Raw genomic sequence first — 22,988 nt, forward strand, 5'->3', positions numbered from 1 at the left:
TACAAAGACAACATGACTGCAAGGAGACAACAAGTAACTACAAAGAAACTCAAAATGACAAATACAAAATACAAAATGACAACAAAGATATACAAAGTCAATTCAAAGACATTCTAAACACCACAAAGGAATACACAATGCCTACAAGGATACACGCATGTACTACAAAGAGACTTCAAAGACACAAACAACAACAACACAAATAAGCTTAACAACCAATCAGTGTGAGTTCTCATACAGTTTGTAGGAGGGATGGTGGGGCCCAGAGCTCTTCATGTACATGCCACACCTGAGGTCATGACTATTGGAAGCTGTATTACATCACAACAGAAAGGACTTGATATAAAAGGGGGTTTCATTGTGTCAGGGTTCAGTTGGATCGGCTCTGATGTTCTGTGTGTGGTGGATTCTCCTCTTTGAACCGGACCATGGCGCCTTTCTGCTTCAGGAGTCAGTCATGAAAATACACTCAGTCGGAAATGTTAAATATACTGAATTGAGCTTGAGCTAAACTGCATGTAACTGATTTCAAATTCAACCTCTCTTAATTCCTTTTGGGAACTACTTTGAGTATAAGGACTCCAGGGGCCTATACTGCGAACCTGGTTCAACCTAACCTGGATATGTTTGAGTTAGCCGGTTGGCCTAATCCAAAACACACGCGCTCTCGCAAAACGGTCCTACGACGCGGGTTATCAAGTGGATCGCTCAAGCCAGCCGTGTCCTATCTAGTTAGGTGCGTGTTCACATGAAAGGGGTGGTATCTGGAGCATTCGACCAATCACAAACATGGAGAAGCGTACTGACAGCGCAGCGTCATACTTCCTGAATGAAAAGTGAACTTTAATACTAGTCAAAAATGAAGAAGTTAAACTTTAAACATCCATGACTTAAACTCTTGATCAGGATCAAAGCCACAGAGCTGCACCTGCAAGGGGAACACAGCTGGGAACAGAACAAGTGTTTGAATGCGTACATTAACAGGTTTATGATATCACTGCCCGTCTAAAACACGATCTGACTTTAATTACATTTGTCTCGAGTGTTTCGTCAACTTATGTGTTGCTTAAAATAATACTTCTGCATCCAGTATGTGACACTGTGAGTGTTGCACGGCCAGATACGGCTCAGCTGACTCAGATCAGGAGATATGTGATACATTATGATGTGATATGCCGCAGACTGTACTTAATGTTACTCTGATCCGGTTACTTATGTTGTGGCCGATATTTAAGTAAGCTTTCTTAACGCTAATGTTATAATAGTCAGATTGCTCTGAAGATGGGAGGTGATATTCTATTCATGTTCACGTTCACACAGTCGGTGATTTTTGCCGGCCGTCTTTCCTGCAACGGCAGCTTTTCTGTATTTCCTTTCTCCTGTAATATGACTTGATCGCTTTAAACTCCGCACACTGAGCTCTGATTGGTCAGCAGGCAGTGCTTTCACTGAGTTGAGCTCTTAGCCTGCAACCTAACCTGGTCCCGACCAGGTTAGCTGCTTAGCATAAGTTACCATGGAGATCTAGCCTGCTAAAAAGAGAACCAGCTTCGGATGACCGGAAAGCCGGAGTTTTCCCTGAATTTAGCCGGCTAAGCGAAAATCCTGCTTCGCAGTATACCCCCCAGGCTAGACCAGATTGAATCAGTTCATCAATAACAATCAAATCTGATGAAGTGGAGTTGGAGAAGTCTGTGCATATGCTTTTCCTTATGCACAGGATGTACAGTATTTTTTTATTACAAATATATGACTGTGTTGCAAAGTGAGAACCCACAGAACCAAAGTTAAGTTTTATAACACAAAAGAATGTAAATGAAGAAAGCAGCACCTTCTACACGACTAATGGTTCCTCTCTTTCCCTGCACCACTGATTCCATTCTTCTTCCCTCTCACGCTCCTGTAGGTTTAGAGCAGCTCCTTGCTGCTACACTAGTCTGCTCCCTGGCTACCCTCAACCTCTCTTGCACTCTTATCTCCTTCTTCATCACAGTGCCGGCCACCAAGCTGACAGCCATGACCCGCCCTCAGGCCGGACCCTGTCACTGCAAATATGATCTCATGGTGTTCTTTGAGATCTGTGAGCTGGAGGCCACTGGAGAGTGAGTACCCTGCATCGCAAACATCCAGCTTTGTTTTCTTTGAAACAGTAAAGAAAATCAATTCTGCTGATCTATTTTCAAAGTCTGATCCAAACTGTTTCTCTCCTGTTTTTATGATCATTGTTCTCAGTTCAATTGATGGAACAATTAGTATCAGACATAGATGATCACAAAACTAATTTTTGGGGTGTCAAACTCAAGGCCCGGGGGCCAAATCCGGCCCGCGACTTCATTTTATGTGGCCCCACAAGAGCTTGCAAAAAATATGATGTGTTTATTATACGGTTACATGCTACTTTACGGAGGCACGTTGCCCATAAACTCCATGTCCCACAATGCATCTCAAATTTGACTTTTTTCTCAGAATGTGGCTTTTCTTTTTAAATCATTTTGTGACATTCTCACTGAAGAGACTTACAATTATTTGCCCTAGACTTCTGCTTTCAGACGTAGTTAAGGTATTACCCTATCCGATAATAATCCAATGCAGAGCCAATAATGTAATATAATACATTATTTTATATATGTTAAATATTTATATATCTATTTTTATATAGTCTTAAAGTTACAACCGGCCCTTTGAGTGAAACCATAATGCGAATGTGGCCCGCGATGAAATGAGTTTGACCCCCCTGCTCTAAAGTCTCCCATAGAATAGTTATAATGATCCTGACACACTTTGAAACAAAGGTCTCCACACTGTCACAATGTCACATGACCACATCCGTGAAGCTGTTTTTCCTCCGTGTCTTCCCAGGTACATCCCTGCTGTGGTGGACCACAGAGGAGGGATGCCTTGCCATGGCACGTACCTACTGCATCAGGTGTGCCAATCGCACTGAACAAATACAACATGTAGTGTTTTTTAGATGAACCTATCATGACAACTGATCTGTTGACAAACAGGGCCTCCAGAGGAGAATCGCTGTTACTATTGTACACGAGTCAGGAGGTGAACTGGAATGGAAAGACATCCGTGAGCTCGTTGTGGGTGAGTTAAGGTCCATCATCAGTCATATTGCCTCTGTATGTCACGAGCTGTTCTAACTGAGGCATGACTGCCGTCCTAGGTCGTCTCCGCAACATGCCTGAAGCTGATGAGACCATCATCGACCCCAACATCCTGTCCCTCAACATCCTGTCTGCTGGCTATGTCAGGCCCATGCGAGATGACCGGTGCGTACTGCTTTACACTTTCTGTGAACAGTCAGATCTTTGTAAATAGAGAACAAGCCAGGGCCGCCCATCTTCTGTACATTTGATCAGATGTTCAGATCATGTGGTTGGTAGTCATTTGTATATTTGTTGACATATATATATGTTTGTTTATGGCAGCATTGCTGAATTTGGAAACCATTATATTGTTCTGATTTACATTTCAACAACAACATTATCTCCAGAAAGCCTTGAGAGGCAGGTGAGAGAAACAAGTGGTGACTCATGAAGGAAGATCTATGTTCTGAGTAATATTAAAGTCATGGGGTATTGATACACAGGCTCTCCCGCCCAAAGGGAGCACAAGACAACAGTGACATCTGCAAACACGTTTTCTCTTCAGCTGTTTTTATAAATAGCAAATATGTTTCACAGATGTTTTTAAAAATCATTTGGAAAGATGTGTTTCTGTGCAGAGGCAGCCAGCTGCACGTGTGGAGACAAAGCATGGCTGAGACACAGCTTACATGTTAGATCAGACTCGATTCACCTAGATATCAGTTAACTTTATCATCATGACCTCTCTCTAAATGCAGGAGGCCACACATAGCATACCCAGAGTGAGCATGAGCAAAGGGAATCAAAGAGTTATTATTTCCCGCCTCATCAGCAGCTGGATCCCGTGTCCATGCTGGCTGTGCGACCTCCTTGTTGTTATCTGTGCTTTCCGTCTGTTTGATCATTGTACCTCCATGTTGCACTGTGTGACCTTGTGTATCACCTCTAACTCGTGGCACTTCTCAACACAGATTACATTTACCAACTCACCTGCTGATAGACTTTAAGAGCCACTCGCTTTTGACCAAGAACCCTCATCACACAAAACGAAATTAAAATGGCATGTGTTTTGAACTCCAGCGTGGATGTGTGTAAAACACTAAACTCTCTGCATTTGAACTCAAGAGAAACAATATGTCTTCATCACTTTCTTGAACCCCTTGATACACTCCTGATATTCAACATTACCAAGCTGGATATGCCAATGCAGACATGTGAATCAAGCTGGCGCTGTTGTGTGAGTGCAGTCTGGTGTGTAGAATAGCAGGGAGAAGGTAAACACCCCAACAGACCAGTGTCATTGCTCATACCAAACTAAATGAAGAAAGTGTTACTAACATGACGCTTTGTGACTGTGACATGTTGTTGGAGAGTATGCTGGAGTTTCCACGGTGAACATGGGCCTGGTCACTTGTTTAAGTTACTCTGATGTCCTTAGAGGGTTAAACATGTCTGTCAGAAACACATATATATATAATATATTATTTTCCACTTTGAACCAAGTAAAATCTGTTGAACAACTCTACTCCTGATCATATCTACCAAATATTCATTGCCATTTTGGTTTAATTCCAAAATGTCACATATCTGAGATGAACATTTCTCTCATATGTATTAACACAGAATGTCCCTATCAGGCTCACCACTAGATGGCAGTAGATTGATGTTAAGACTACAGTCACAATAATAAGACCTTGGGTTTTAGAATGACAGACATTAGTGGCATGAACACATAATCACCTCTGTTCTGGTTTGTCTTTGAACATCCAGATCCTACCATAACATAACCACTGCTTTATGTGCTCACAGTGTATTTACAGCGTATTATATCTAAAGAAAAACCGTCTAGATTCTCTTTTAATATCCTTCTGCAAAACTTAGAACATTATCTGGTGTTCGAATTATGGAAACTGTAAAGTATTTCTGTGAGTGTTTGGGTTTTACTCTAAATCTACTGAACGCTCCATGCGGCCCTCCCTCAGTGTTCGTCTCGTTCCTTTTGCCTCAATGGTCAATCATTCTGGTGTAAGGGCTCAGCGGGGCGGGGGTCCAGGCCGGGCCCTGCTCAGGCTTGCAGAGACTAACATCAAGGTGTAAATGGATGCTAACATGTTTCCCCCTCCAGTCCACTAACGGAATGTTGTTGTTTTTTTGCTTTTGCAGACAGTTTCTTGATTCGGACATGCCTAGGTATATTATTTTGCCTCTTCTCATGCTCTTCAGTCACACACACATCCCTCTAACGTCCTCCTCACGCTGCAATCCAGCCTCCCATGAAGTCGCTACTCTCTCTTCTACTCTGCCATCACTGTCAGCATTTCATCCGTGCCTCTTTGCCTTCTCCCCTCCTGAGAAGTGAGGGTGTGCTTGTGCATGTCCCCTCTTGCTGCTGCGCTGGGTGTGTGTGTGTGTGTGTGTGAGCTGTTATCAGGTTTATGATGGACAGGGTCTGCATGGCTGGTTTTGCTTCCCGTTGGCGGTGTCGTGGTGTTCAGTCTCCCACTCTCTGCTCCCACGTCAGCAGATGCTAGGAACTATCTAATAAGGCTGATGTGAGAAACTGTACAATCAATATTTGATCAATGCATTTGTTTTGGATGGAAAAGACATTTTAAAATGTTGTAGACATCTTATTTAAAAGATATGTTTACTCTGGTAAAAGATCTCTTCCTGATTGTTTCTAGATGTTGAGTTATTCACAGATGAATTTAAAAAGCAGCAAAGTCACATCACCATGGTTGCTCTCCCAATGTGTGCAGAAAGGCAACATTGGTAAGATGTGTTTGCCAGTAGAGAATGTAAGTGATCACAGTTCTTTTGAAACAGAAACATGCTGACCGTGTTCTGCCCTTTCCACTCTGTTTGTTATTCTCATCTTGTTGACCTTTGCAGTGAAGAAATATTTTGAATCCATGGATATGATTTAGTTAGTTACCTCTCGAGTGGTTCCCATCACAGCAACAGGAACACTAGTCATGCACTGTAGCATGGATCACATCACTACAGTACCCCCTCTGGCACGCCATTCACATGCAGCTATTAAAATGTAATCCAGTGAACCCATTACCTCACCAGTAGCACCTCTCAAAATGTGTGCGATGTTGCGACATGGTGGCCAGTTTACCTCGCTGAAGCTGGCCAAACACCAGGAACAAGCGGCTCCTCGCATGTTGCGCCAGCATGACTTCAGCCCTGGCTGCTGCAGGCGGTAGTAAAAGGCAGAGAAACACATGCTGGTGTAGTGCACAGAGGAAATTGCTTCCTCGTAATGAAAGTGAACACTTTTCTACTACTGGGAAATATGTGTGATGTGGGTGTTAATGCACGTGCTAATTAGTTAAACACTGGCCATCTTTGCAGTGAATCTGCTTTGCTCACACAGAGCCACAGTGAGTTTCTGCATCAGAGTCCACTCAGTTCATCGTCTGGTTATTCTGGGACACATTGTTCACATCAGTCCAACATCTGAGCCTCACGAAGACTCCTTTCAGACTGGTTTTATGGCTTACCAAAACATTACTTTCCTTTTACAATTCGTGCTTGGATTATCTTTTTAAATATAAGGCTGTGAAAGAACTGCTTCCTGTGTGTGGTTATTTCCGCTCAGGGGTAATGAGAAAAGACGTGTACTTTAGTGTAGCAGAAAGCAGTACAGTTTAGCTTCCGGAAAGCTGTTATTGAACCCTCTCTATGGCGGGGCAGGATCAGAGCACCTTCCACAGGATGCTCATGTTCTCTTATAGATGCGCTGTGTTAACATAATGAGATGACAGAGTGGAAAACAAACACTATCCCAGCCACACTATCCCAGCCACACTATCCCAGCCACACGAGCGCGGCACAACCACATACACACTTTCTCACTTTCTATTCTTTTGCGGATTTCTTCTTCCTCACAGCATTTCCTCGGGAGTTGACCATAGGTATTTCACTGCCCTGTCACTCATCCCTCTGGCTGTCTCCCACCCCCCCCTCCTTTTTCTGTCCTAAAAGTCACCTCCGCTCTATTTGCATTTCTGTCGTGGTTTGTACATCAACTAAATCAGCCTGTTGCATGCACAAATGTTTCATTAGCACTTTTGTTTGACTTACATTTGATAAATACTTACTACAACATAAAATGATATCTGTTTTACCAAGCCTAATATTATGTTATCAAATACTATTTGTATCTTTCTGTTTGTGAAATATATGTTTTAATATTGAAAGTTGTTGTTAAAGGGATGGTTCAGCTATAAGGAACAGTGTTACAGAATATGGCAGTTGTCACACCCCTAGTTTGCAGAAGCAGTCGGGAGTACTAGTAAAGAAGCTAAGACATGTACTGCTGTGGATGGGGGGCAAAAGGGTTAGTTTGGATTCACTAAAGTCACACAATAATACAAACTAACTGCCAGATCAATGCAGCCGCAGACCAACAACATGTGTGTTCTGCGAGGTCAAATGATTGTTGTTTAGAAGTCTGGTGGCTTTACAGAGAGCTTTAGTTCCATGTTAAAATTAAGTGTACACTTGATTTTTTTTGTATGTGGACCTTTCTAAGAGGCCACAGCAGTGCATTGCTAACTTCCAAGCTCCTACTCATGCACATGTGTTTTAAAGACAGACAGTAGCATGTATTTAGCTCTTTGTGTTCAGGTAGAAGGACTTACATTTTAACAGCTGATTCATTTGATCAACTTAGGACGTTCTTCCGTTTCGAGGCTGCTTGGGACAGCTCCATGCACAACTCCCTGCTTCTAAACAGAGTCACTCCATATGGAGAGAAGATCTACATGACCCTCTCGGCCTACCTGGAGGTACCGCACAGAGCCTGAGATCATGAGAACAAATAGCTCTCAGTGTCGGAGGTGATTCGTGTCTGATATCCTTCCTCTTTCTCTTATCAATTGAAGATGGAGAACTGCACCCAGCCCGCAATCATAACCAAAGATATCTGCATGGTGTTTTACTCACGAGACACGAAGCTCTCGGCCTCGCGCTCCATCCGGAACCTGTTTGGCACTGGAAGCCTGAGAGCGGCAGACGGGTGAGTTTTAAACTTCAAACATTGAACAACATCAAACAGCTCCTGTGATGTTTCTTAATGCAGAGCTCTGTTTGACTTTGTAGAAACCGTGTCACTGGAGTTTATGAGGTCAGCATGTGTAACCTGGCAGACGCAGGAAGCCCAGGTGAGCGTCGAGACTAACTCCTCACTTTGCATCTGCTCACTTGTGCTACATTTCTAACACTGACTCTAACCATTCCAGGCATGCAGAGGAGACGTAGGCGGGTGCTGGACACCTCCGTGGCCTACGTCCGCGGGGAGGAGAACCTGGCCGGGTGGAGGCCCCGAAGTGACAGCCTCATTCTGGACCACCAGTGGGAGCTGGAGAAACTCAGCCTCCTGCAAGATGTAACGGCAATTTATTTTTATTTCACCTTTTACACCTCTTTAAATATGTTGCTTTGAATATATGATACAAAATCATATATTGATATATATGTTAAAGTTCATAACCAACTTCAGTCTTAGATCATAGCTACAAAACATTCATCATTGCCAGAATCATAGCCCTTTAAAAGTTTACTTTAGTTTATTTATTTAAAGGACAGTGCACATGAATCAACATTGCTGTAAATGAGCCAGTATGAGCCAGCAGGCTACTTTTCAACTGTTGTCCTTGGCAACATGTTAAATGACCACAAAAGCCAGTTTCTTTTTATTGTATCAAAGGACATTTATTTCCTTCTTGAATATGTCAGTGATTAGCAACAACAAAGCAGTGTTTGACGCAGTTCTCCATATTGCAGCCACAAAAGGTGGATACAAGTTAAAGATCCTATTGGCCTTATATGAAAACAAGAGCAATAGCTATATTTGGTGAGAAATAGTATAAACTACAAATGTGAAGCCAAGGCTCTGATATAATAGAATCAGAATGCATGGTTTTACGATGGCATTGTCTTTAATGGGTTTCATGTTGATATTTTAGGGGGTGAAGTGTCTGCATTTTAAGTGTCTACACCAGTGTTTCTCAAACTTTTTCATACCAAGGACCACCTAACGAATAAAAAAACACTCGCGGACCACCTAACTCCACAAATATCCAAAAACACATCGTTTTTTACAAATCGCCTGAAAATGGTACAAACAAGTGGCAACATGTGTGATGAAGGTGTTTATCTGGGCTATTTCATGCAATCGAAAGTGAAACTTAAGCTCGTTCCATTGCGGAGATATTCCCGCGAGAGTGCGAAAAAGTTAAATAAATGTATTTCTTTCAAATGTGAAATTTTACCAATATACTCACGGACCACCAGTGGTCCGCGGACCACACTTTGAGAAGCACTGGTCTACACCCATTATTATAGGTCAATCAAATGAACTAGTGTTGATCCCTCCAAAATTGAAAATACAATTGAAACCTTTCCAATATGTATGCCATATGCATTAAATGGGTATTTAAAGGTTCTAAATTAGGAAAGCTCTTACTTTTAAAAGCAAATGCTGAACAAATGGTAATTGTGCTACAGTGTTTGGCGTAGTAGTGCATTCTTTCTTAATTAAAATAACAGGACTACCTCACTAATGAAGCTGAGGTTTCTATAACTCATCTTTGACATGTAATGTAATCTTTAAGTTAGTAGCCAGGGAACCTAAATGCAGGTGTACAAATGTCAAGACAAAAACATCTATAGTGATTCAACTGCAGAAAACGACAAGACATTTAAGTCTACCATCATTTGAAACAAATGATTTAATGTTGGAATTGGATAGTTTCCCTGTTTTCACAAGAGTGAATTCTCCGGCCGAAGCTCCAGCTCTCCATCGTGTCTCTCTGATTCCCGACTCCTCCATTGCTACAGAAGTGTCCCCCACAATTATGATTTATGTTACGAAAAGCAGCTGTTTCTCTTGTTTTCTTCCCATTCTATCAGGTGGAGAAGACCAAGCATTACCTCTTGCTGAGGGAGAAACTGGAGTCTACAATGCTCATGGGCCAGGATTACCTGCAGTCCTGCGTCACCGAGGACCTGCATGAGACTCCTCAGCCCCCCGAGGTGGAGCAGGAGGTCAGCTGCAGCTCTGAGATCACCGAGAGGCAGAGGGAGCTCGCTGCCAAGGTCAGCTCCATCACAAATACAACCTGAAGTTCATCTTTGACTTCATGCAGTCCTGATTGTTTTTTGTAACACTACTACTCTATGATCTCTGTCTCGTCAAATCTGTGCTGAATGTACCTTCATTTTGATTATATTACAGATCTACTGATTTCATTATCTGTTATCTAATCTCTGTCTTTTGTTCACAGTGTTTGCGGCTGCTCACTCACTCCTTTAACCGAGAGTACACTCACGTGTGTGTCAGCGCCAGTGAAAGCAAGGTAGTGCTCAAAACACTCACATTTAAACCGAGACGTGAACAAAAAAAATATGATGTACGTGACGTCTGATTGTTCCTCACAGTTGACGTGTGTGTGTGTGTGTGTGTGTGTGTGTGTGTGTGTGTGGTGTGTGTGTGTGTGTGTGTGTGTGTGGTGTGTGTGTGTGTGTGTGGTGTTGTGTGTGTGTGTGTGTGGTGTGTGTGTGTGTGTGGTGGTGTGTGTGTGTGTGTGTGTGTGTGTGTGTGTGTAGCTCTCAGAGATGTCCATCACAATGCTCAGAGACTCAGCTTCAATCTCTGCTCTCAACACCATCACACCTTCCTCAACATGCCCTTCGCTGGTTGATGGTTGCTATGGCAACACTGAACTCAGGTGAGTACTTGTTAACATTTTCATTTTAAATGTGTTATTGCATATGGGATACACAGGTGTGTATAATTATTTGGCATTTTGGGAGTTGAACCTCAGCTCTTTCACGGCCATCACTGCTTACAAGCACCGAGTTACATCAGCCTTTCAATTGAGAGCTGGGGTTACGTAATGTAACCCAGCTTCTATGAGTATAGGCCCTCTAAGGCTATCGCTATTGGGTGATCCCCACTGCACGCGTGCAGCACTGACGGACTTATTCCACGCCCACCTACGACGTGGGCCCCACCTCCAGGCTCACTTCCGTATAAATAGGAAGTAGGCCCTACAATCCGCTCCCACAGCTTTTCTTCAGCTATTCGCGGAGCCAGTGGGGCCCGAACCTTAGAGGGCTGCGCCTATACTCATAGAAGCTGGGTTACAATACGTAACCCCAGTTCTATATCGTATAAGGCTTCGCCCTCTAAGGCTATCGCTATTGGGTTAAGGGCGAAGCAGGATGTAGTCCACGCCCCACTGGGTCCGTCCGTTACCAGAAGCACCAAACACACCTACTCAGTTAATAACCCATGTCCATTTCGCCGTGCGTAAATGGAGCATCCCATTCCTGGGGAATATAGCATTAAAAAATGAATATTTATCCATCAGGGAACGAAGGTAGGCTTACTCGGGCTACCTGTCGTTTATAAAAAGTAGAGATCGAGTCTCACTTCGAAAACGATCAAGAGAGGGGAACAAAAGGCCGCTCTCTAAGTGCCGACAGGCAGGAGAGAGGGCATGCAATTGAAAAACCCCCGACATTACTCATTCTGGCAGACTATTCAGTACTGAGTGTGTCAGAGAGGAGTGGGAGACATCCCTCAAATAAAAACGAATAAACGAACAGGGGAAGACCAAGATGCAGCAGTGCAAATGTCTTCTACTGTCATTCCTCCGAACAACGCCGTAGAAGTTGATATTCTCCTGGTGCTGTGCGCTTTAATGTTTTCCGGGGGATCCAACCCAGAGGAAACATACGCCTGTGCCACCGCCTCACCCAGCCCGTGTACAGGCGCTGTGCAGATAGAGGCTGCCCTACTGAGCGCTCTCTGAAATGTACAAACAGACGCTGGGATTTGCGTAGAGCAGCCGTGTGTGCAACATAGCATGCCAGCGCGCGCACAGGGACAGAGGAGATGAGATGTGGCTTCCTCCTCTGATGTGTGCGGAGGAGGAAAGAAACCCTCCAAGGTTATCACTCTCGATCTAAACGAGCTTGTGATCACCTTTGGCATAAAAACCGGGTTAGGGCGCAAAACAGCTGAGCTGCCATCTCCTTGGATCCAGAGACATGACGGAGCCACAGAGAGAGCAGACACATCACTCACCCTTTAGCTGATGTCAGAGCCAAGAGCAGAGCTACTTTGGCTGACAAGAACTTCAGGGGAACCTGATCTAAAGGTTCAAATGGAGCTTTACTCAGTGCGCGTAACACTAAAGCCAAAACCCATTGAGGCGCCAAAGCGCGTGACACAGGTCTGAGTCTCTGTGCTCCCCGTAGAAAACGTTTTGTCAGAGGGTGACTAAACACCGTGCTGACACCAATCTACGTGGCAAGATGAAATGGCAGCAGCATATGTTTCGACCGTGCTATAGGTCAAATTCCTGTCCAGCAACAGCTGGAGGAACGACAGCACGAGGCAGGGGGCCCGTAACGGGGTCCAGGTTTTTCCCTACACACCAAACGGAACATTGTCCATTTGGCTGTGTAGGATGTGTGTTCAGCAGCTGCGCTGATCGAACACCTCCCTGGCGATTTATATAGGCCGCCGCTGCTTTGTTGTCTGTTCGAATCAACACATGTTGATTGTACAGCAACGGGACGAAGTGCTGGATTACTTTCCATGTAGTAATTCCAGCACGTTTATATGGAGAGACATGTGACCCGGCCGCTGTCCCCCCACTGCCTGCGACATGCACGTTCCTCAGCCTGCGAGAGATGCGTCTGTGAACACTGTGGTGTGTGACGTCTCTCTGCTCAGGGGCACCCCCACTGACGTGGAGATGTTTCCAGTGGGTTCAATCCCAACCCACGGAAGGAGGAATGTACACCATGCGTCTCCTCTGACGCACGGGGTCTATACGCAGGCAAATAAACCACCTCTGGAGTCTCCTCACTGTGAAGGAGCCCCAGGGGGATCACCACGTGACCAGCTGATATCCTGCCTAACAGCTGCATCACGGAGAGGGCCGTCACCGCCCCGCGGGGTGTGACATGCTGGAGGTGAGCTGTCCGAGATGCTTAAAAACCAATAGGTTTTTAAAGACAGCCGGTTTATGCAGCGAGCCATGCTGCCTATAACCGACAGGTCAGGGGCAGCCGGCTTAACCGGTGAGCCTTGCTGCTTATTATTATCCATCTGTCCATCGAACACGCGCGTCGCCACTCTGAGTAATACTCTGAGAGCGCGCGACCTGCTCTGGATGTGCTGTGGTTGTCATGGTGACGAGCCACGTCAGAGCCCTCACCGCCGTTGCCCGTGAAGCAACCCAAGAGGGGCCCGGACCGAAAAGGCTGCGAGGGGCCCTCCACACGCTGCATCTCACACCGGCTCTCATCCTGTCTCTGTTTAGGAGAAGGCTCGTAAACTGGACATTGAGGCGCGTTCACGCTCAAACCTGTGAGGAATGAGCGGAGGTGTGTGCAGTGCTATTCACACAGTGCGTAATAACAGCCCTGGGCTCATTACGACCGTGTGTAGTATAGGCACATCTGGGACAGAGGAAAAAACGTGCTGCCTGCTAACCGACAGGTTAACAGCTGCACCGGAGGAGAGCTGTCACTTTCTCCATTCTCTGCTGTGAGAGTCGCGCTCTCATGCGGGCTGAGTTCAATTCCACTCCCAGTTAAATGTCTGGGAGGGAAGAGGACAGCTCTTCTTCCAGTTGATAATGAAAACCCAGGCTTGACAGATGAGATACGAGCTGTATCGTCTGAAAAACCGCTTCCTCCCTGGAGCGAGCCAGCCACAGCCGGTCGTCCAGGCAAAATAACCCTCATCCCCATTCTGAGTAGCTGCTCCAACCGTCTCCACCCACTTTGAAAAAAGTGTGTGGAGCCAGGAATGAGAAACGCAGGAATTTGCTGTGTTTGGGGATGATGGTTACGTGGAGGTAAGCATCCTTCAGGACTATGGATGCGCACCTCCCTGGTGAACACACTCCAGTACCTGTTTGATCGTCAGCATGGGAAAAGGCCATTCCCTTGTTGGACACTGACAGATCGAGGATGGGTCTCATTCCCCCCGCCCCGTCTCCTTCGGGACCAGAAAATAGCGGGAGTAAAAACCCCTGATTTTCTTCCCTTTGAGGAACCCCGGGAAAAGGCTTTCTTTAACCAGAGTTCCTGCCGCTCTGCACGGAGCGCGAGACACTGTTCTTGGGATAACAGGACTTCCTGTATCCCGTAGAACTGCGGGGGGGAGAGGCGAATTGCAGAGACTACCCTCTGCCCATTCGCCTGCTCATCCATCTGTCCATCAGACACACTCGCCGCCACCCTGAGTACCATCCAGTACTCTGATAGTGCCGGGTGTACATTCTCTGGATGTGCTGTGGTTGGTAACAAACCACGCCAGAGACCTCCACACGCTGCATTTCACACAGGCTCTCAATATGTCGTCGTTTAGGAGAATACTCGTAAACTGTGCGTTCACGCTCAACCTCACTAAGGGATGAGCGGAGGTGTGTGCAGTGCTGTCCAACGAGGCGTAACAATGGCCCTACCGTGGGCTTATACGACCGTGGGTAGGAGGTGTCTGAGACAGAGGAAAAATCCATGCTGCCTAAACCCAAAAAATGTAAAGGTAGACGGATTGAATAGCAAGCCCTGCTGTTTTATTAACCGATAAGTTAAAAAACCCAGCCGGCTTAGGCAGCGAGCCATGCGGCCAAGTAACCAATAGGCTATTGGCAGTTGGGCCTTAAAACCGGGGGAGCCTTGCTGCATATTAACTTCCCTCTGTCCATCTAACCCACGCGCCGTCCTCAAGGCGCGAACCTGCTCTGGATGTGCTGTGTTGTCATGGTGACGAGCCACGCCAGAGCCCTCCAGACGTTGCATTTCACACAGGGCTCTCCTTATGTCCGCGTCTAGGAGAAGGCTCGTAAACCGGACATTTAAGGTGCGTTCACGCTCAACACCCCTGAGGGATGAGCGGAGCTGTGTGCAGTGCTGTCCACACTGTAATAATGGCACTCCTGGCTCATTACGACCGTGTGTAGGAGGTAGGTTTGGGACAGAGGAAAAAAATCCGAGCTGTCTAAAACCCAACAGGTTTTAAAGACAGCCGGTTATGCAGTGAGCCAATGCTGCCTATAACCGACAGGTTAGGGGCAGCCGGGTTACCCCGTGGGCCTTGCTGCTTACTATTATTATCAATCTGTCCATCGAACACACGTGTCGCCACTCTGAGTAATACTCTGAGAGCGCACACCTGGTTTGGATGTGCTGTGGTTGTCATGGTGACGAGCCACGTCAGAGGGGCCCTCCACACACTGCATCTCACACCGGCTCTCATCCTGTCTCTGTTTCGGAGAAGGCTCGTAAACTGGACATTGAGGCGCGTTCACGCTCAAACCCGCTGAGGAATGAGCGGAGGTGGTGTGGCAGTGCTATTCACACAGTGCATAATAACAGCCCTGGGCTCATTACGACCGTGGTGTAGGCAGGCACATCTGGGGACAGAGGAAAAACCCGTGCTGCCTATAACCGACAGGTTAGGAGCATCAGGTTTAAACCGTCAAGCCCCTGCTGTTAAGTAACCGGCTGGTTAATTACAGCTGGCTTGTGCCGCGAGCCCCGCTGCCGCGCTAACCAACAGGTTACAGCCGGCTCAAACCTTACAGGTAACAAACAGCTGGCTCTTGCACCTCCCCACGCTGTATTACACAGCGGCTCTCCTCATGTCTCCGTTTAGGAGAAAACGCGTAAAACGGACATTGAGGTTCACGCTCAAACCTGCTTGAGGAATGAGCGGCGGTGTGTGTAGGAGGCACATCTGTGACATAGGAAACAAACCCGGGCTGTCTAATTAACCGACAGGTTTTAAAGACAGCTGGTTTGAGCCGTAAGCCTTGCTGCCTCACAACCGACAGGCTGTGAGGCAGCCGCTTATGCAGCTTTATGTCATCCGGAGGAGAGCTCTCCTGAACCGGGGAGATCTCATTAGGCGCGCTGCCTTTCCGATGATCTCCGGGAGTTCCTGGAGAATACCGCCTATCGGACGGCAGAGCCGTGATGGCGGATAGAGGGGGCGGGGTCAGCCCGGTAGCCGAATCTAGGCTCGGCTACCGGGCTGACCCCGGGCCCCCGCCCGTCTCCCCCGCCGGAGGAGAGGGAGACAGGGCGGGGGAACCACATGGTGATCCGTGAATGGAGGGGAAGGGAGTCGCCTGACTGCTGCCCGCCACTCGGATCCAATAAATAAGGGCTTGGTCTACAGAGTAAGACTCCTGGACTAGACAATCATCCTCGGCCGCAGCAGCGAGAGCGTCCGCTCACCACTGCCTGTGGGCCCGAGGGAGACGGACACAATGAGTGCAACGACACCTGGGGAGTGAGAGCCCGCGTTTGCGTGCTCTAATCCCCGGCAAAACTCACACCGTGAGCTCCGGTCGTAACTCATATGTCGGGTTGACACCGGGCCCCCACCCTGTTTCCCCCGTCCGGAGGAGAGGGAGGATGGGCCCAGGGGAACCAGGAATGTTTGCTCTTTTAGTAAGTAGCTCTTAAAAGAACTTGTTTTGCCTGTCAATGCTTCTGCAACGGAGTGCTGAAGAAAAGTAGGAGTGGATTGTAGGGCCTACTTCCTATTATACGGAAGTCAGCCTGGAGGTGGGGCCCACGTCGTAGGTGGGCGTGGAATAAGTCTGTCAGTGCTGCACGCGTGCAGTGGGGATTACCCAATAGCGATAGCCTTAGAGGGCGAAGCCTTATACGATATAGAACCCTGGCTTTCTTGTTTTTTCGATTCAGAATCAAGTTTATTGCCAGATACGTTTACACACACTAGGAATTTGCTTTGGTATCTGGTGGTGCAAACATAAACAAAACAAGTAAATACATTTCAATAGTAGGTATTAATATATAGGGATAATACAAAATAAGTATTGTCCATCATATTGAGCTACAGGACAAATACACGGAGCACTGCAGTTTTTATGCATTGTATGAGAAATATATGCTGTCATTGGCATTTTCAAGACTGTGAATTAAAAGATCTGACATCATATTTTTGGATGTATGACAGTTTTTGAGGGATGCAGACATTGTTGTCATTTAAGGAGTGAGGCACACAGGGTAATTGTTTCCGTTGCCTTTGTTTAATGAGTCTGGATGAACCACATTCTATATACTGTAGACTGTGTTTTCTTTATTCCTTGTTTTGAATAAAATTGTTGGTAGTGTGATGTCACTCATTGCAGAGTGCTTTCGTTGCATCAGGTGTGGGTAACTATGATTTATGAGCCTCTTGTTCCTGTACCGCAGACCCCCGATGCCTCGCTCCCGTGCGGTCAGCCCCAGTCCTGACACACAGCAGGACGCAGAGAAGAAGTCCTCTGAAAGCAGAGCCCGGAGCCGCAGGTTCTTCCCCGACATCCAGGAGATCAGAGTCAGGTGAGTGATCCTCATTGACTGTGGAGACACTCTTCTGTTTCACATGTGCTGATTTCTCAACTCTACTCTTGCAGCCCCATCGTGTCAAAGAAGGGATACCTACATTTCTTGGAGCCGAACACTAACGGGTGGGTGAAGCGCTTCGTGGTGGTGCGGCGGCCGTACGTCTACATCTACAACACAGAGAGAGACTCTGTGGAGCGCGCTATCCTCAACCTGTCCTCGGCTCAGGTGGAGTACAGCGAGGACCAGCAGGCCATGCTGAAGGTCGGTGATCAGGGTCTGGAGGGAACATTCAAAATGTAATGCGTTACAATAACTAGTTACATGACAACACATCTAATCAGTAACCTAATATGAGTATCAAAATATAAAAGTAATGTAACCTGAATACTTTCCGTTACTTTTGGAAAACCTCAATATCAAATGCAATGCAAATAAAAACGATACAATACATAACAACAAGATGATTTTGGCTTTAGTGTATGCAACAATGTAACCTTAGAAAAGAAGAAACCAAGATATTTCATATCAAAAATGTAGTAACAGTAATAGTTTACAAATGCTGTTTAAAGTTAATGCATTAAACAAAATCATAGACTGTATTTTGTTTAATAAATCAGGTGTCCATCTACTGCATTCAAAAAGAAAGGTATTTCAAATCAAGATAAGATAAAATGTACTTTATTGATCCCAAATTGGGAAATGTTTCCGTTGCAGCAGCATGTAAAACAAGGCATTGCACATAATAAGAAATTAAAAGAGTAGAAATAAACAATTCTAAAATGTAAACATCTCAAAATAGAAATAAAACAGCATTAGAGAGTAGAAAATATATAAATTGACCGTGAAGATGTTTTATCTTCACGGTATATTTTCTAAAGAAGAATTAAAGTAGCCTAAATATAAACCATAAAGAAAACGTGTTCATTACTTCTTCTACCTATAATATATTGATCTTTATTTCAAAATGTATTGTAACTATATTATCCTGCTAGTAATCTCTTTTTTGTATACAAGTAATCTGATTACTTATTTTTGTTTGTAATTGAATACAGTTACCTTTGTATGTATCCTGATGACATCATCTTGTTCCATGTAATCTGTTACTCCCTCTCTCAGCTCTTGCTGGTGAAAGCCTCAGATACGGTTCCATATGTTTTCTTTTCTTTCCACAGACCCCGTACACATTTGCCGTGTGTACAGAACATCGTGGAATATTGCTTCAAGCCATTAATGACAAAGAGATGCATGACTGGCTCTATGCGTTTAATCCCCTCCTTGCCGGAACTATCAGGTACAAAATACTTCAACAGCGAAAAGTACACAAACAGAAGTGGAAAATGTATCCTTAATACGAATATATATTGTCCTTTCGGCCTCTCAGGTCAAAGCTGTCAAGAAGACGAGCCGGACCGATGAGAATGTGAGACGAGACAGAAGGATGAACGCAGAGACTAAGATGTACATAGATCCTTGTCCTTGTCCCTCCCCTTGTGCTTCCCCCCTCCTCCCCCAGCCCCACTACAACAGTCTCCAACAACTGTCTTACCCCTGTACTGCCTCGGCTTATCACTAGTGTCCTCAGCACCTAAAGCGCCCATGTTTGTGTCAGGCTTTTGTCGCGGTGTGACTGTAGTCTGAAGAAACTCTTCAAAAAGCTGTCCTGTACTGAGGTTTATTCACAGCTGGACGGTTGGAGAAGACTGGAGGAAGTAGCACCAGTTTCTCATCTCAGATTACATGCGTATGGTAATGTGCTGTAGTTGTTGTCAGTGACACATCAAGCCTTATTCATTTAATCCTCAAAAAAATGCAGTGACGTTTATTTTGATGTGAAGCTGTCATGTCAGCGAGATCACATTGCTTCATTTGCATCAGTAAATATAGAAACAAACATCCAGAATGTTCTCTTCTCTACAGCTATATACAGTATATATACAGTGTCTAAACTGGTTTGCATTCAGCTAAAAAATACACGCTTAAAGAAAAGAAAGGACAGTTGAGTGTAATTCTTTGGAACAATCTTCTTTCCTGCACTGTGAATGCCGACATGGAGCAATCTGCTGTCCTGCTCCTACACTCCTCCGAAGCTTTAGCACACAGCCGGGCAAAGCAACGTCTCATCTCAGACCTTATGTTATGTGGCATTCTGATCAGTCCGTGTCATGTTTTAGATTCTCTGAGGAGCTACATCCACACCAATGTCATCACCAATAATCCTCCCAACTGAATCCCATTCTCTACCTGAATTGTATTTGTTTAAAATGTGATATATTTAGATATTTAACAGCTTTATTATTTATTTCTGCATGTATTTATTTACAAAGACATTTATATTTCTAAAATAGTAGTACTGTGCAATTTCTGCACATCGCACTTTTGAATATGAGTTCCTTAAATGTTTGAATAAGACAGCGTTGTGCCCATACAGCTATTTAAACTGCTGAGTAATTTACGATTGGCTAATTTCTTTGTGAAGCTGAAAATGACTTGAATAATACTATCCCCTGTACGATTTGGATAGTCACACCTGACCTTTGACCCCTACTAATACACATCTGAAAAGGTCGATGTTTTGTCAGACATAACGATGGTCTGTCCATCCGCAGCTGCACAAAGCTCCCTTGTTAAATAATCAAAAGTATCAATGTTCCTCACAGTACAGAATAAGAAACTCGTTTTCTGAATGATATGTATATTGATTCAATGTAGTGCCTCTCTTTTCAATCAGACTGGACAGTATGCCTCTGCACCAGTTGCTTTGAGACTACATTCTCCATGCTGCTACTGTTCTGGAAGTGTCTGCGGATCATACCTTTCTGCTTATCATCATCACCTACATTATCAGACAGAAATCTATTACATATCTTAACTGGCAATCGGCTGTCATTAATTGTCCATAACACAGAGTATACTTCAAGGACGTAACGTCTGATTTGAACCCTGAGAGGGAAGGGAAATCATTCTGTTGATGCATTTTCTAAGTCTGATCTTCTTTAAGGGGATTTTCAGGTACAGTTTGTAACATTTCTGTGATGTTTCTTCTGGCTAGAAATCATGAATCCTATTTAAAACACATGGTCGAGGTGCACTTAAGCCTCTTGTGGCCTAAATGAGTATTACAACAAGAACCAAGAACCCTCATTTAAAATAAACTTCTTTCCTATCAAAAAAAGAAAGGTTATCCTGGCAAAACCTTTTTCTCCACCTGATAACTCGTAACAAAAGAAAATGATTTCGATCAGACTTAGAAAATGTGCTACCTTCGATCTTTGCTACAGTGCATCTTGTATACATTGCATTCCTGATCATTATGAATCTGAAACAGCTCCTGAACTAGTGACAGACTCAGCGTGTGAGATGTTGTGTGAAGTTTAAGGATGAGCATGCCTCAGGCCAGCCAGCCTAGAGAGCGTGCTACAGAAGAGACATTTCACCTGCAAACTAAGACAACATCTCAAAGCATTCAACTGTTAACAATATGATGTGTTGTAAGATGGCACAGTAAGCAGGGGATTACATTCTAACTGTAATTTAAGTATTTGTTTTTATTCAAGCATATATCCAGAGATTTGAAAGTATTCTGTCGATTGTGGGCAATTGTTTGAAGTGATCCATTCAGAACCTTGTAAATCCTCCATACAGTAGCTGTCAGTAGTTGTGGCTAAGCAGGCGGTCTAATGTGTGTTCATTTCTTTTGTTGGCTGTGTTCTGTGATCCCGGTTGCATCACAGCCTTCCCTGGCAGAGACTACTTGTGGTTTGTCCAGCCACAGCATCCTCATGGAGAGAAAGCCCTGCTGTACATGACACCGTCAAAAGCACTCATTGTGTCTCATTTCCTTTCAAAACACAATCTTAAAATGTGAGCCTTGGATTGCTCCAGTTTGATCTTTGTGTTGAGATGATTCCTCGTGTTTTAAATGGGCCTCTTTGTGCGCCAACCAAAGCTTTCTTGGTGCAGTCAAACACAACACATCACACTGAATGTACATTGCTATTTGAAACAGTTGTTCTGCTGGAGTGGTTGTGTTCACAGTCTGATTCCTGACTGATTGTAGGTGGGTTACTGTCAGGGAACTAAACGAACGTGTGGGATAAACCTCTTGTAATCTGTCCACTGACATGAGAGGGGAGGCTGGTTCATTATAATCACACTTTCACTCTTATCTCAACCTCACCATCTCACCATCATGCTGTCAGCCTTCACAACATCTACTTTTTCTATCCCCATTTGAAAGATAGCATCTACATTGTTGTGCTTCCACATCTTTATTTATTTTCAAGTTGCACAAGTGCATTTTTTTTTTTCTTCAAATGACTTTGCATTGTATATAACATGATTGCTGTGAACAGTGTATTATAAAGTTGTACCCATTTTTAAATCTGAAATGGGCAGTAGTTCAGTCGGTGTCTCTGAGTGTTGGAGTTTAGCGTCAAATGTTTGTGTACACTAAACACATTGTCATATATGAAATAAACATGGACATTATGCAACACAAAGAAACAGACTCCTCCTTTTATTCTTAATTCAATTAGATTTTGAAACTGTTGACCCAGCATGTATTATCATTCAAGAACATAATACTGTATTAAATATATGAATTGTGGTCAGACCCAGTTGATACACAGAAAAATGTTGGGGTCTTTTTGGAGATTTGTTCGGCTATCTATTACAAATGGAATAAAACTATAACTAGGTATACATTTGTCGTTTAAGAGTTCTCCTTACAAGTAGACAGTAGTATGTTCTTAGTATAATCATAGCATTTAAGTACAAATCCAGTGACATTGGGGATAACATTGCATTTGGTATTTATGTATGTAAAGTTGGCCATGGTTATTCTATACATTTACAAATCATTCAATCTTAAATCTGTCATGTTTAAAATATATAACCACAACTTTAATCTATGTTGACGTTATGATGTTTTTTTGCGCATATTGTAATTTAGTCCAAACGTAGGTGAATGCATACTATACTCAAATAACTGAACATATTTGATGTGTGTTTCTTTTATTTATATGTTGCCCCAAAAAGCTTTTCCTTAAGGAGTAATTTTAATTTATTGTTGTTATTGTATTGTTTGCAATCATAATTTTGAAAATGTTTGGGATCAGTAGTGATATCAATCATCCTTAATGTGACATGTGCCGAATCCAGAGTTGCCATGTCTTAGCACTCTTTATATAACATTTATGTTTATCTTTATTTTTGTAATCCTTATCTTCTGGACTCGAATTAACATCATCTCCCAGGATTTTCTTCAAATTCGACAAATATCTTGCTTTTCTCTGATTGTCAGACAATATCACAATAAATAAAACAAGTGTCAGTAAACACTTTTCCTGCCTATGTGTCACAGGTTCAAGCATTTTGTGTACACATTATGAATGTTCTTTTTTAATTTACTTATGTTCTAAAAATAGATGAAATCAATGAATATGACAAATACACAAATGTAACATGAAAAAGTTAAAATTATATTATTTT

At 44.2% G+C, this 22,988-nt stretch overlaps 1 protein-coding gene across 15 annotated transcripts in view; it reads left to right on the forward strand.

Annotated features, from left to right (window-relative positions):
* The window catches only part of kif1aa (kinesin family member 1Aa), a 57,717-nt gene extending 35,731 nt beyond the window's left edge, over positions 1–21,986 (forward strand). For 9 of the 15 annotated variants that reach the window (XM_034080980.2, XM_034080979.2, XM_034080984.2 and 6 more), the window contains 16 exons: positions 1,994–2,102; positions 2,860–2,926; positions 3,009–3,093; positions 3,173–3,278; positions 5,259–5,285; positions 7,780–7,894; positions 7,991–8,124; positions 8,208–8,269; positions 8,348–8,493; positions 10,020–10,205; positions 10,394–10,465; positions 10,716–10,837; positions 17,364–17,492; positions 17,567–17,759; positions 18,671–18,789; positions 18,880–21,986. In XM_034080980.2, the coding sequence (XP_033936871.1) occupies positions 1,994–2,102; positions 2,860–2,926; positions 3,009–3,093; positions 3,173–3,278; positions 5,259–5,285; positions 7,780–7,894; positions 7,991–8,124; positions 8,208–8,269; positions 8,348–8,493; positions 10,020–10,205; positions 10,394–10,465; positions 10,716–10,837; positions 17,364–17,492; positions 17,567–17,759; positions 18,671–18,789; positions 18,880–18,922 (1,715 nt within the window). In that variant the 3' untranslated portion in view covers positions 18,923–21,986. Of the gene's footprint in view, positions 1–1,993; positions 2,103–2,859; positions 2,927–3,008; positions 3,094–3,172; positions 3,279–5,258; positions 5,286–6,994; positions 7,019–7,779; positions 7,895–7,990; positions 8,125–8,207; positions 8,270–8,347; positions 8,494–10,019; positions 10,206–10,393; positions 10,466–10,715; positions 10,838–17,363; positions 17,493–17,566; positions 17,760–18,670; positions 18,790–18,879 lie in introns of all 15 variants that reach the window. The other 6 variants (XM_034080982.2, XM_034080989.2, XM_034080993.2 and 3 more) reach the window with 2 other exon arrangements.
* Positions 21,987–22,988: the final 1,002 nt, after the last annotated feature.

This window comes from Pseudochaenichthys georgianus, chromosome 4 (assembly GCF_902827115.2).
Source record: "Pseudochaenichthys georgianus chromosome 4, fPseGeo1.2, whole genome shotgun sequence".
Taxonomy (NCBI): domain Eukaryota; kingdom Metazoa; phylum Chordata; class Actinopteri; order Perciformes; family Channichthyidae; genus Pseudochaenichthys; species Pseudochaenichthys georgianus.